The sequence below is a fragment of the Schistocerca cancellata genome, chromosome 4 (assembly GCF_023864275.1).
Source record: "Schistocerca cancellata isolate TAMUIC-IGC-003103 chromosome 4, iqSchCanc2.1, whole genome shotgun sequence".
In the NCBI taxonomy this organism is placed as follows: domain Eukaryota; kingdom Metazoa; phylum Arthropoda; class Insecta; order Orthoptera; family Acrididae; genus Schistocerca; species Schistocerca cancellata.
In genome coordinates, this window is record NC_064629.1 from 718,258,224 (window position 1) to 718,272,278 (window position 14,055).

General features: G+C 44.9%; 1 protein-coding gene across 3 annotated transcripts in view; it reads right to left on the reverse strand.

Annotated features, from left to right (window-relative positions):
• Positions 1–14,055, reverse strand: part of LOC126183746 (uncharacterized) — a 526,769-nt gene that overhangs the window by 371,907 nt on the left and 140,807 nt on the right. Inside the window, exon 1 of one of the 3 annotated variants that reach the window (XM_049925960.1) lies at positions 13,088–13,312. The exons of the other annotated variants lie outside the window; for them this stretch is intronic. Within the exon in view, the coding sequence (XP_049781917.1) occupies positions 13,088–13,163 (76 nt within the window). The 5' untranslated portion in view covers positions 13,164–13,312. Of the gene's footprint in view, positions 1–13,087; positions 13,313–14,055 lie in introns of those variants that run through there. 3 annotated transcript variants of the gene reach the window in all.

Genomic DNA, 14,055 nt, shown 5'->3' on the forward strand with positions numbered 1-14,055 from the left:
AAATATTAGTAAAAAGTGACTGAAGCAGCTAAAATTATTTCATAAAAATAAAATCTATCACGTGCCACAGCCGTCATTGGATAAATACATTATACAGGATGGATTTTGTTTTATTTGACGCCACAGTAAGAAAATTGCCATACAGGCATTTGTAGTTAATGTTATGCTATTGTAAGATGATCAGATGATCAAAACCGGTAGTGAATGAAGGTTTAGTTAATCATAAGCTCTTAGCAGTTCTGGGATATGACAATTTTCAAATATTTACAAGCTGTGGGGCCACCACCTGCAAAGAATAAATCATAAAATCTTAATTCTTAGATGGCGGTAATCAGAGAACATTTTACGCCTCTTAAAAACTTGAATTCGAAAAACAAGGTAAAAGCACAATCGATTACTGGTTATTTTGGTTGGAAATATGCAGTGTTTTAGGAATGTATTATTTGCAGTTTTGAAGATTTCGTTGCTAAAAATACTAATCAAGTCTTATAATGTAGAGAAGTCAGACCAATGTCACATAGCGTACGTTATACAACTTACGTGTAGTTGCCGGTCTTGAATACTCAGACTCTACTTCTAAGTGATGATGTATGGTATCTCAACAAACTCTGTCAACTGTCAACAGAAAATACGGATCTAGAAGATACCTTTTCATTTCCTAGAAATACAACTACATCAAAGAAATGTTGATGGTATCAGTGGAAAATGTACAGGAGCTCTGTTGAACGGAATTCACGCTCTTTAACGTTAGCAACTTAAGGCTATAATTATATAGAAACTTATTATTATTTTCGCTGGTTCTGCCCTAGACTTAGTACCTTCAGTGCTAGTCAGCATATCGGGTAAGAAGTTTACTCCAGCGAACTGTATCAGCTACTGTGTTTTCAGTTTCCTCCCACTGAAGATTCTTTGCAAAGATTCGTTTCCAGATGTTACGAGGTTTACCTCTACTTCTGTGTCCATCCGTTGATTTCCGCAACAGTGTTAATTTATGGATTCGCCCATCTTTTAGGCGTACAATATACCTTCCAAGTTCCAGTCTTCTTCCAGCAACGATTCTGCGCAGGCAGCATAGACCATTTCTTCTCAGTACTTCATTATTTGCAACGTGGTCACTATCACCGATCTTCAGGACCCACCATAAATCCCTTTGGTGAGAAACATTGAGTTTGTGTGCTGATTTCGCTGACATTTCCGAGGTATTACATGTGTATGTGGCCATCAGAAGGATGATAGAGGAATACAGACGAAGCTTTGTGGTCATACCTATAGAGTCTAATTGCCACATGGATCATATTCATTGAAAGACTGCAGGAGATTTCCGAATTCTGCTGCTGATGGCTGCATCTAATTCTCCGTTATTACATGTATGGAAATCAGTCAACATCGTGTAGTACCTTCTGTTGCCTTACGATTTGAATAGAAATGTTTCCACTTTTTACGCACGTCATTTTGGTTTTATCGCAATTTATTTTTAGCCCTACAGAACTGACCATTCCATCCACATTGGATGTCATTAGTTGGAAACTTCGTGTTGTTCCTGCCATAAGAACGATGTCATTAGCAAAATCCATATCCATATGCCTAGATCGCTCATTTCACTGTAATGCCCATGCTGTTCATAGTTACTGCTTTAAGCGTAGTGGGAACTGAAAAGCTCTTTAACCAGGTATCTTTTAATTTGTGATACGCTTGAGACTGAAATAACTATAATAATAATTGTTATAACAGCTGTCGATCGAGATGGCTACCCAAAAAAACGTAGGTATAAATAGATACGTTAATCAACGTAAATTCTACACTTAATACTGGTCGTTGCTGGACAGGGTGCTCAAAATGGTTCAAATGGCTCTGAGCACTATGGGACTTAACTTCTGAGGTCATCAGTCCCCTATAACTTAGAACTACTTAAACCTAACTAACCTAAGTACGTCATTCACATCCATGCCCGAGGCAGGATTCGAACTTGCGACTATAGCGGTCGCGCGGTTCCAGACTGCAGCGTCTAGAACCGCTCGGCCACTCCAACCGCCGACAGGGTGCTCATTAAACAACAATTTAACATCCTAAGACAATCATAATCATGATCATCATTACAGTATAATAATAATAGTAGTAGTAGTAGTAGTAGTAGTAGTAATCGTTGTTTGAATAAATACGCTGATGTTCCCTTCTTAATGCTCCCCAGAACTAAATAAAAGAACAATCTGAGATCTGTTACCTGTATTGTGCAACTAAGATTCAGTCAGTGTGAAAATATCTCATTAATCGTAAATAAAATTCAGTGGGAGCCACAACAAGAGAGGTGTTTTTATCAAGGAGAGACCTAATCACAAAGATTCGACAGCCCACGCTCCACGGCGAGTCGAGAAGCACATTAGCTCCTCCATCATACATCTCGCTTGTAATAGTGACAGTAAGGTCGATAAATTTGGTATTATACAGAGTAGTGTCGACAGTCTATCTTCTGTATACATCCTCTAATGAAACAGGAATGATTCTAGTGTAGGTATATTAAACACTTTAGCAGAACACCGAATGGTACTTGAACACCTTTGGTGCAAAGTCAACGTTGTATCTGCGGTCAGGACGTAACGTAACATTTTGTCAGTTAGTGAAACTGATTTTTATGTCAACATCTCCATTCATATAGCACTCCCATGTTGTTCACTTCCACTTCGCCACTAGACTACACATAATAATACTCCTTACTCCCGTTGGGAAAACTCTGAATGTATGTTTAGAGGTTTATTCTGGAGTTTTAGTTAACTTTGTAGTGTAGACTTATGCAGTCTGCAACGCATATGTCATTTGTTTTGTGCACCTAGCGACCATTGCAGACAGCGCAGTCAGGCGCCAGCTGCCACTTGGGATACATGAGGAGAGTAGCAAGTTACGTACCTAGTTTTTTCTGTATTATTTCACAATTTAAATCTCAAATTAGTAGCAGCTGGATGGATAGGGTGTGTGCATGATGTGTGCGGACGCAGGAGGAGCTGGCTGCAGTCCTCGAACAGCTGAAGACTGTGTAATCCGCGAAGAGCCGTCTATGGGCTGCTGCCTAAGATTGTAGTAGTGGTGAATAATCTGGCGCGTCATATGGGACACTCCATTTATCGCTTGTTTCGCCCACGGGCTCTGCTGCCGGGGCACCTCGCAGTGTACCTGACGCGGAGAATCCGCCCTCACCGCAGTGGGAATGGTGGATTGTACCATGTTCGCGTCGCTCGAGTTGGAGAGTCAGTGTGGGGACTGGCCGTCTGACCTCGCCCACTTCACCCTGGGATTGGAAAAGTGGCCGCTCCTTCAACAGGGTCCAATCAAGCACGTGGGAGAAGGGGGTCTGATGGTTAGCTGGTACTCCATTGTTGAGCCGTTATGAAGCCCCTTAGGAAAATAGCGTTGTTACACTCTGGAATAGTCTCACAGGCTAACACTAAAAATTTGTTAAATTTATTCACTGGCGACACAAGGCGTCAAGGCGCCTCAGTCAAAGCTAGGCGGCAGTGCTGAGAAGGCAGAGGTGAACACAGAAGCGACTGCGACAAGCAGGACCGGCCAAGTGCCACAGTCCGTCAACGAAGCACAATGACATCACGGTAACGAACAGATATCGTCATGCTTTTAAAAGAGCAGAGTGTTACAAGAAAGTCCAGTTGTAACACAACAGTAACTATTCAGCCACTGGTGCAGCAAAAAAGAGCGTCTGGAAGACGAATTTAGGAAAGTCTGAAACCACTAGGAGAGCTGATGGCGCAAGAAAACTAGTACACGTGATGATGTCAGTGCTACCCCCAGTGCAGCAGAGCACACGGAAAGCGCCAGCATTAGTATTACGCCGTACTTAATTTCACTCTCAGTTGCAGCCGTCACGTGTTACAGCGAAGCTATGTCAGTCGGCCCTCTGCACTCTTGGTTCAAATGGCTCTGAGCACTATGGGACTTAACTTCTGAGGTCATCAGTCCCCTAGAACTTAGAACTACTTAAACCTAACTAACCTAAGCACATCACACACATCCATGCCCGAGGCAGGATTCGAACCTGCGACCGTAGCAGTCACGCGGTTCCGGACTGAAGCGCCTAGAACCGCACGGCCACCGCGGCCGGCCCTCTGCACTCTTAATGGTCTACAATCATCTATGGAGTCGCAAATCTCGCTGGAGAGACTCTGCCACTTTAAGCTTCAGCGTCATCACTTCAGAGTCATCACTGACGGGTTTCTGAGGCCCCCATCATTATTCTGGAGTATTTGAGTTTCGTCAGCAGAGCCAAAAAGCTGTTCCCAATCCACCATCGTGAGAGGAACCCACTGTTTCCGCTCGCCTCGTCCAGCTGCTGGCCTCTGTCTCCTAACTGGAGGCTACGGGTCTAACTACGCGACAACGAGTACCACAGGCTGGTCTGTAGAGCAAGTCTGCTGGGCGCACGTGCTCGACGAGAGCGCTTCTAAGATCAGCCATCAGAGAATGCTGCCCATCGCCATCCATACAGAGCCGCGCCAGATGCGACGCCTGGAGGCCATCGACCGGGCTGTGACATATCGGCAGCCACGCGAGCCTTCCGCGGTGCAGCAGCAGGCCGGAGTGGCAGAGCGGGTCTAGGCGCTTCAGTCCGGAACCGCGCTGCTGCTACGGTCGCAGGTTCGAATCCTGCCTCGGGCATGGGTGTGTGTGATGTCCTTAGGTTAGTTAGGCTTAAGGGGCTCCGGAACGCCCTATCCTTGCAATGTTAAAATAACGCTTATAAATTGCATCTTTCCTCACAAAGTATTTGAGGTAGAAAGTTGAACTTTTTACAGATTATTTATTGGAATATGGGCTACAACTTAACACAGGGATTTTACAAAATTTTAGTTCAGTTATTAAAGATGATTTTTTTTCAATTGTAATGAAAATTCACAACATTTTTTTGCAATTTTTTATTTATTTATTCAAAAACATACAGTTTTTTGGAAAAAGGCTGTGTCAAATTATGCAGAAGGTACTGTGTAACATTTACTGAAAGTTTGAAACAAATACGTTTGGAAGATCCTTAGAAAACATGTAATTAGTATGAGAAAATAAAAGTTTTGGGAATCGAGCGACAAAGTTTGGATTAACTTTTTAGTGCATTCCAGGTCCATAGGATGGATTATCTTCATCCTCTGCAAACTCTTCCTCCAGCTTCCTCTTGTTCCTCCTCCTGTTTACTCTTGCTTGTATTTCTAGACTCTTTACAGCCCTGTCTGCAGCCCGAAGGCGTTCCTTGTCTAAAGCAAGCATCGCTTGTACCATGTTAGAACCTATCTTCATTCCCGTATTTCTAAATACCTTGCACCTTACAATGTTGCCATCATTGAAAGTCGCAACAGCAACTTTACTTTTACTCATTATTATACTTCAACAAAACAGAGACTCAAGAAACAGAATTAATTACGAATATTTTCGAGATAACGATAGAGTAAATAAACATGAAACAATCGACAATCACACCAGCGATATATATTGAACCATCACAGGTTAGCCACAACACATACTTTATCTCACATCACTAAAATGTACCTGATGAACACGGACGTTAATAATAACACCATTTGACAGCAGTTTAACAGCGCCATAGTGGGTCACGCCCATGTAGAACACATTTAAAAAAAAAAAAAAAGTTGTAGTCTTCGGAATTGAATAAATTATATATCTATTAAAAGGTAATAGTTTGCAGATTCAGAAAACGCAAAAAAGTAAAAATTAAACTTTTCATGATTTTGAGCCTTTCCGGAGCCCCTTAAGTAGTTCTAAGTCTAGGGGACTGATGACCTCAAATGTTAAGTCCCATAGTGCTTAGAGCCATTTGAACCATTTTTTGAACTAACCGCTGTATTAATCATTTCATTGATTATGGGAAAATACAGAAGATGCTTAAACATTGTATAACATCTATATACACCAGGGGCGTTCAATATGTAATGCAACACACTTTTTTCTGAAATCAGGTTGGATTTATTCAAGATTCCTATCACAACGCTATTCCCCACACTTTTGGCTATAAAATCCTATAATCTTCGTTCAGTGTGACGGCGTTACGCCTGCTTAAGTGCAGAGCCTGTATGCCAGCATGGTGTTACTCTACTGGTCGACGACGGAGGCAACGTATTGCTACATTAATAACGTCCCCATCATACAAGTAGTGCTCTAGCGGAGTGTATCCTTCATTGGGCCAAACAGATGGTCGGAAGGTGCGAGATCCGGACTTTAGGGTGGATGAGACTGAACAGCCCAATGAAGTTTTATGAGCGTCTCTGGTATGAGCAGACTTGTGTGAGGCGATGCGTTGTCATGGAGAATGAGAAGTTCATTTGCATGTCTGTGGCGACTGACACCCTGAAGTTGTTTCTTCAATTTCCGTAGGGTACTAAAATACATGTCAGATTTGATCGTTGTACCATGAAGGAGGACATCAAACAGAAAATCCCTTCAGTCACAGAAGACCGTCGCCATGAATTTACCGGATGGGGGAGCGACTTTGAACATTTTCTTTAGAGGAGATGTGGTGTGGTGCCACTCCGTGGATATTTTATCGCCAGTGACGATGTTCGACAAAAAAATTGTCAAGATCAGCCTCCTAATGCGCAAGCTATTCCTCTGAGATGGCCCTCTGTAGCTCTTTACAGTGACGTGGAATTGAGCAGCGAGGTCTCTGTGATCCGTCAGTCACCCCGAATGGAGTGTCCGCACGTTCTAACCATTTCAGGAGTCACAGCTGTGTGCGGCCACCGAGCGAGGTGCCGCAGTGGCTAGCACACTGGACTCGCATTCGCGTGGACGACGGTTCAATCTCGCGTCCAGCCATCCTAATTTAGGTGGTCCGTGATTTTCCTAAATCGCTCTAGGCAAATGCCGGGATGGTTCCTTTGCAAGGGCACGGCGGACTTCCTTCCCTGTCCTTCCCTAATCCGATGACCTCGCTATCTGGTCTCCTTCCCCAAATAACCCAACCCCCCCAACCATAACTGTGCCTGTGTGCGGCTGACCGGCGCGCTGGAGATCGGACAGAGTTCGCGCGACGTTGCTGCAATGATGACAGACGCCTGGCCCAATGATTTACGGTGCTCCTGTTGACTGGCAGGTCTCCACAGGCGCCTATGAATATCTACGTTGCTCTGGTTTACCGTCAAAAGAAACTCAATGAAAGCTCTCTGCTTGTAACGCACCTCAGTTACATACGCCACTTTGAAGGCTGCGTATAGTGCCGCCATCTATCGGAACTTTATGAAACTATAGGATCTGAAGCGGGAATATTCCACGATGTCCCACAACAAATTCCGCATTTTTCAACCGAAACTGTCCGAGAAAAAGAATGTGTTGCGTAAATTACTGGACGCCCCTCGTATATAAATAACTAACTCTCTGTTGCTGTTTTACTGTTAAGTTTCTAATCTAATTCCCTCAGCATCGCCTGATTTAATTCGACGATTATAATTAAAGTGAAACTTTCAAAACGCTGTGGAAACAACACCACTGGTCAGAATGACGTCAAATTGCAACGGAATATTATCGGAGAAGGAGGAAAACATATGGCAGAAGGAAAAAAATAGTATGAAAATTGATCAATATATGTCGCTGTATGTGTCAGAATACGTAAATTACAACACTTGTCACGCGCACGACCCATTGAAGTTGGTACATGGGTACACGGGTTTTCATCCTTTCGCGTCTGCCACTTTCGTCATGACTGTCTCAATGCAGGATCGCGCTCTGCTTGTAAAGCTGTATTACAAGAATGATGACTGTGGACACGTCGTTCTGCAGAAGTTCCGGACACTGAAGGGTTTGAAAAAAGGCGTTGGTTCCATGACTGTCGTGGGTCTGGAGAAAATGATTCGGAAATTCGAAACGACGGGTTCTTTTGGTGTGCAACCTGGTAGAGGGAACAAATGAATTGATTCGACGTCGGTAGAAGCAGTGGCCACAGCAATGCAGGAAGAGACGAGTGGTGGTGTGCAAACGTGTAATGCACGGAGAATTGCCCGAACATTGGACATACCCGTGAGCACGGTGCGTAAAATCCTTCTTTGCTATCCATTCAAAATTACCCATGTGCACGAGTTGCTTCCTGTTGACCTGCCAGCAAGAGAGACCTTTGCTTTGGAATTTCTTGCTCGCACGGAAGTGGACAATGATTGGCTGTGGAAGATTTTGTGGACAGACGAAGATCACTTCCATCTGAGAGGATATGTCAATACACAGAATGGTCGAATATGATCAACGGTAAGTCCACATGCAAAGCAACCAGTACCACTTCATCCTGAAAGAGGTCACTGTGTGGTGCGGGTTTGCGGCGTCATTTATCATAGCGCCACATTTTTTTCGAAGAGACCGGTGCTTCCGGTCCTGTTACCTATACCGTCACTGGTAAGGACTATGAGTGTTTGCGCAGCCACGTAATTCCAGCTCTCCAACAGCGTGGATATGTGGATGGGATCATTTTTATGCAAGATGGCGCACCTTCGCACATTGCAAATCCAGTTAATCAGCTGCTGAAGCGCCATTTCGGAAATGATAGAATTATCAGCCGCCATTTCCCTACAGCCTGGACGTCCCGATCACCTGATCTTAATCCATGTGACTTCTGGTTGTGGGGCTATCTGATAGATGTTGTGTTCAGTGTTCCGATTGCATACTTAGCTGCATTGAAGGCACGCACCACGGAAACACTTCGATCAGATGTGGAAGGTGCTGTTTCTCGATTTCAACTTGTTGCAGAAAACGGTGGACAGTATATCTAAAATGATTTGACTTTGATTGATGCTTTTTATGCGTTTTTTTGGACTCAGGACAAGTAAAAACCGAGTGATGCTTTTTATGCGGTTTTTGGCCTCAAGACAATTAACGATTTTTCCCATCCGATGTAATATGACCTTGCCGTGGTGGATGGACTTACGTAACTAAAACAGTATTACACCTGTACATCCATTCACACTGAGTAGTACAGTTTTTTTAACGTCAAACGTACACCTTAGGCATTGTCGTATGATTCATTTGTCATTTGTAGTCGACAACTATTATGATGCTTACAGCGCCATGTATTGCTTCATGACGTCATTCTGACCAATGGTGTTATTTCTATAGCAGTTTGAAAGTTTAAATTTAATTATATTGACCCTGTATATATCCTTTCATCTGATCTTCGAAGTCCTCTGCTGCCTCTGACAATTACCATGTCGTCAGCAAAACTCAAAGTTTTCGTTTCTTCGCCTTTAACTTTAATTCCATTCCCAAATTTATCTTTAGTTTCCTTCACAGCTCCTTCGAGTTTATAACTGTAGTCTGGACTCTATACAAGTAGTGGATAACATTTCATCAGAATTTAAAAAAAAAAAAAATTCCAGACAACGTTGTTAAAAGCTTTCTTCAAACCTACAACTGCTATAAACGTTAATAAGCTTTTCTTCAAACTATCTTCTAAAATAAGTCGCAGGGTCAGTTTTATTTCACGTATAATACATTTTTCCTGAATCCAAACTTATCATTCCGCAAATTGGCTTCTTCCAGTCGTTCCATTCTTAACTTGTAGAACTAGTATTAAATTCTTCTGTGAACAGGATCATATGACGTAAATGCTCATAAATTAAGGATAATGCTGATACATGGCGAAACAACGCTCTGGTGGGCGGTTTGCGGGCTTAAATCACTTCGGGGTATGATCATGCGGTGCATTTGACCTGCAGTCGTCGCACGGTGGCGCTGGCAGCAGTCCACATACTCAGAGGTGTGTTGGTGCATGTCAGAGTACGGTGCAGCGAGTAAGTGTGCAGACGTTTTCAGACGTGCTAATGGTGACTGAGTATTGAAAATGGCTCAGAGAACACATACTGGTGACGTTATGAGGGGTAGAATACTAGGGCAACTGGAGGCTGGTCAAATACAGCAGGTCGTAGCACGGGCCCTCCGTGTGCCACAAAGTGTGATCTCAAGATTATAGCAATGATTCCAGTAGACAGGAAACGTGTCCAGGCGCTACAGTACGGGACGTCCACAGTGTACAACACCACAAGAAGACCGATATGTCCCCTTCAGTGCCGGCAGACGGCCACGGAGTACTGCAGGTAGCCTTGCTCGGGACCTTAGCACAGCCACTGGAACAGTTGTCTCCAGACACACAATCTACAGACGACTGAACAGACATGGTTTATTCGCCCAGAGACCTGCAAGGTGCATTCCACTGACCCCTGGTCACAGGAGAGCCCGTAAAGCCTGGTGTCAAGAACACAGTACATGGTCATTGGAACAGTGGTCCCAGGTTATATTCAAGGACGAGTCCAGGTATAGTCTGAACAGTGATTCTCGCCGGGTTTTCATCTGGCGTGAACCAGGAACCAGATACCAATCCCTTAATGTCCTCGAAAGGGACCTGTATGGAGGTCGTGGTTTGATGGTGTGGGGTGGGATTATGACTGGTGCACATACACCCCTGCATGTCTTTGACAGAGGAACTGTAACAAGTCAGGTGTATCGGGACGTCATTTTACACCAGTATTGCGGCCTTTTCAGGGGTGCAATGGGGTGATAACGCACGGCCCCATCGTGGAGCAGTACTTTGAAACAGAAGCTATCAGGCGAATGGAGTGGCCTGCCTGTTCTTCAGACCTAAACCCCATCGAGCACGTCTAGGATGCTCTCGGTCGATGTATCGCTGCACGTCTTCAAACCCCTAGGCCACTTCAGGAGCTCCGACAGGCACTGGTGCTAGAATGGGAGGCTGTACCCAGCAGCTGCTCGACCACCTGATCCAGAGTATGCCAACCCGTTGTGCGGCCTGTGTACGTGTCCATGGTGATCATATCCCATATTGATGTCGGGGTACATGCGCAGGAAACAGTGGCGTTTTGTAACACTTGTATTTCGGGACGGTTTTCTCAACTTATCACCAATACCGTGGACTTACAGATCTCTGTCGTGTGTGTTGCCTGTGTGGCTATGCTATTAGCGCCAGTTTTGTGTAGTGACACGCTGTGTGGCACCACATTCTGCCATTCTGCAATTATCCTTATTTATGAGTGTGAGTTTATATCATTTATAGCCTTCTAAAATTATAAAATAATTTCATGCCATTGGTAGTTTTCAAGCGATAGGTTTTAGAGACGTATTAGAGACAGTCTTGTAAAGTCATTGCTTGCGCGAGGCGCCTCGTCGGCAGAGCTCTCTACGTGGTCGCTATGAAGTGCAAACCATCATAACGAGCACAGACGAAACACAAACTACAGCGAAGAACAGAATAAGGATGGGAATTGTTTCCAACAGTGTATACACCAGTATAGACCATGATTGCGAAGCAAGCACTCATCGGTTGACTCTAGAGTTTCTACCAGCACTTGACACCATACCTGACGAAAATAATGTGAAGGATAGCTTGGTAAACACAGACATCAAATAAGTATTAAATTCTAGCAATAATGCAACTGAGAAAATGCTAATCACTCGTTTTCGTAATGTAATTTTTTTATATCTATTTCAGAAGAAGAAGAAACATGTACAGTCTGAAAGAAATGGGAAATATTCCGCTATTGTATCCAGTAACAGTATCATCTGCTGTAGCACCATGTCTGCTGTACTCCTCGCAACATAACAGAAGTGACTGCATTGCATAGTAAAGACTGATCCATTATTTCTTGACTAACGGACTGAACAAAAGGGCTGAAGCTCAATCACGTGGAAGTGTTTCCACTCATGCCTCTTTAATGACAAGCGTTCTGTCGGAGACGCCACTCAAAACAGTGTGACTGTAAACGCTCATAGTAACTTATTCAAAGCCTGAAACCTGTTTTAATACATTATATATGCTAAAGTTACGTCACATTTCATTACCTACAGACCAGCTGTCTATCTCATACCTCTGATTACCTGAAATTTACTTGCTGGTCGAGATGTATACAACCGTTCACTTGAGTTTACGTGTTGTTTCTGCCTCATTTATAAAACGTAAGCATCAGCTAATGGTACCAGAGCATTACTTCATACACCTTACTAAAATGGGACCACAAATACTCACAGGTTACGTTTGCGTCTACTTCAAATTCTTCTTTCAAAGCACAGATTATTAGCAACAAGGGGGAAACTCAGAGTTTTGATTAATATTGTTATCGCCAATTGTATAAAAAAAGAAACCAATGCGGTATGCGGAGTAAGTTGAGAGTACTGTTATCGTCGACGACAAAAATATCTCGATGGCTATATGCGTTAAATCGAATTTGGAAGCCAAACTTTCGATGACTCCGATTCCGACCAATGTCAAGAATAAGACTGGCATTATACGAAAAGTCATTAAGGCTAAACTATGTCACCATACGATGTTGGTTTCTTTTTCAATTAATTAAAACGATTCAATAAACAATCTATTGCAACATAGCCTATCGTAACAAGAAGACGAAGAGCAATTGTTACCTGAACTAATGCGTAACTATAGCAATTTCGTTCGTGATGTCTGACAGCTGTTCCGCTAACTTACTTGGCATACGGCTGTTAACTGCATACGGACTGTTAATGTATCAATAACATAAATTACTAAATACCGAGACACCAAAGCGCTAATATCAAGAAAACTTTTGTTCCGAGCACGTGTGTGTTTCGTGCGTCTTTTAGAGGCCGATAGGACGCTGCCAAGAGGACGGCGAGCGCCAGGCCAACAGGTTGAAGGAGCGCCAACTCGAACGGCTGAGCCGTAGTAGTGTCACTTTTAGAAGAATACGCCTGCCTAAGTCTGAATCAGCGGAATATTTCCACCGTTGCCGGTTCACGCTACAGACGCCGTCGCGACGGCAGCGCCGGTAACAGGCTTCTACGGGAATAAGTGAAGCGGACGGCAGAGTGGAGGGTACCTGTCAGATTGAGACGCACGAGGCGGCAACACGGCACACGTCAGAGGCGGGACGCTGACAGCGCAAGGAGCCGGCATGACAGGAGAGCTGGAGAGCTGCACTAGCAGAGGCGCAGTTTTCAGGGAAAGCAGCGAGCGGGGACACCCGAGCTACCGGCGCTGGCGAGCGCGACGCAAATAGCTGCGCCGGCCTTTCTGTCTCACGGGGACGTCAGCCGCGCGCCGAAATAGACTTACTGTACTGCTTGATGAGCAGGGCGTGGTTGGCCGATCCGATGACGTAAAGCACCCGCTGCTTCCTCCTCCACTGCATGCTGCCCTTCCGGTGGCGGAAAGTATCCTGTCGGTAGCACTACACACGTTTCAGAGATAGCGCGCGGGAGTGTCTGCGAGGCGTGAGGCGTTCACTGTGTGAGCACCGGCAGCAGGGGAGGTGTAGGCGTCGGTGGCGGTGTGTCGCGGGCAGCGCCGGCCGACTGGCGGCGCGGCGGCGGCGTCTTCTCGCGGCGCATCGAGCGGCCGCCGCTCATGCGCACAGACGCGCGCCGTCTGCCCAAATTCTGCGAGCTCTCGGCGCCTATCTAGCCCTGCAAAAACGCCCAATCCGTCGCCTTCGCGGTATAAACGTCACATTTCCGGATCTGGTTTTCAGGCTGATCTGTAACCCACTGCCGTCTTTCATTTTAGCCTTCTCGAACTATTCTGAGCCGCCATTGCGTCTCTGCATCTATATTGTAAACGTAAACTCCGCTCACAGGCTCTGGTGGTTTCAACGGTAGCGACCTCCCACCGTGTCATCCTCTGCCAATGACGTCAATGGATGTGGTACGGAGGAGCGTGGGGTCAGCACACTACTCTCTCGGCCGTTGGCCCCTTTCGTGACCTGGAACCGCTACTACTCGTCAAGTAGTTCCTTAATTGGCCTCACGAGGCTGCCCGCTCTCCGCTCCAGTCTTCCCACACAGAAAAATCCTTGACAGTACCAGGAATCGAACCCGGGTCCTCCATATACCTGTCAGCTGCGGTGACCACTTTTTTCTATATGTTTATTCGTCAGTGTTACTGTGCGGCCAAAGTGACTGCTGCAGTCCTCCTGATGTAAACTTTTTCGACTTCTTTGTGTGGCTCCTGCTTCTACATATCTACATATATACTCCGCTAGCCACTAAGCGGTGTGTGGCAATTGAATCTCAGTGTAGACAAGT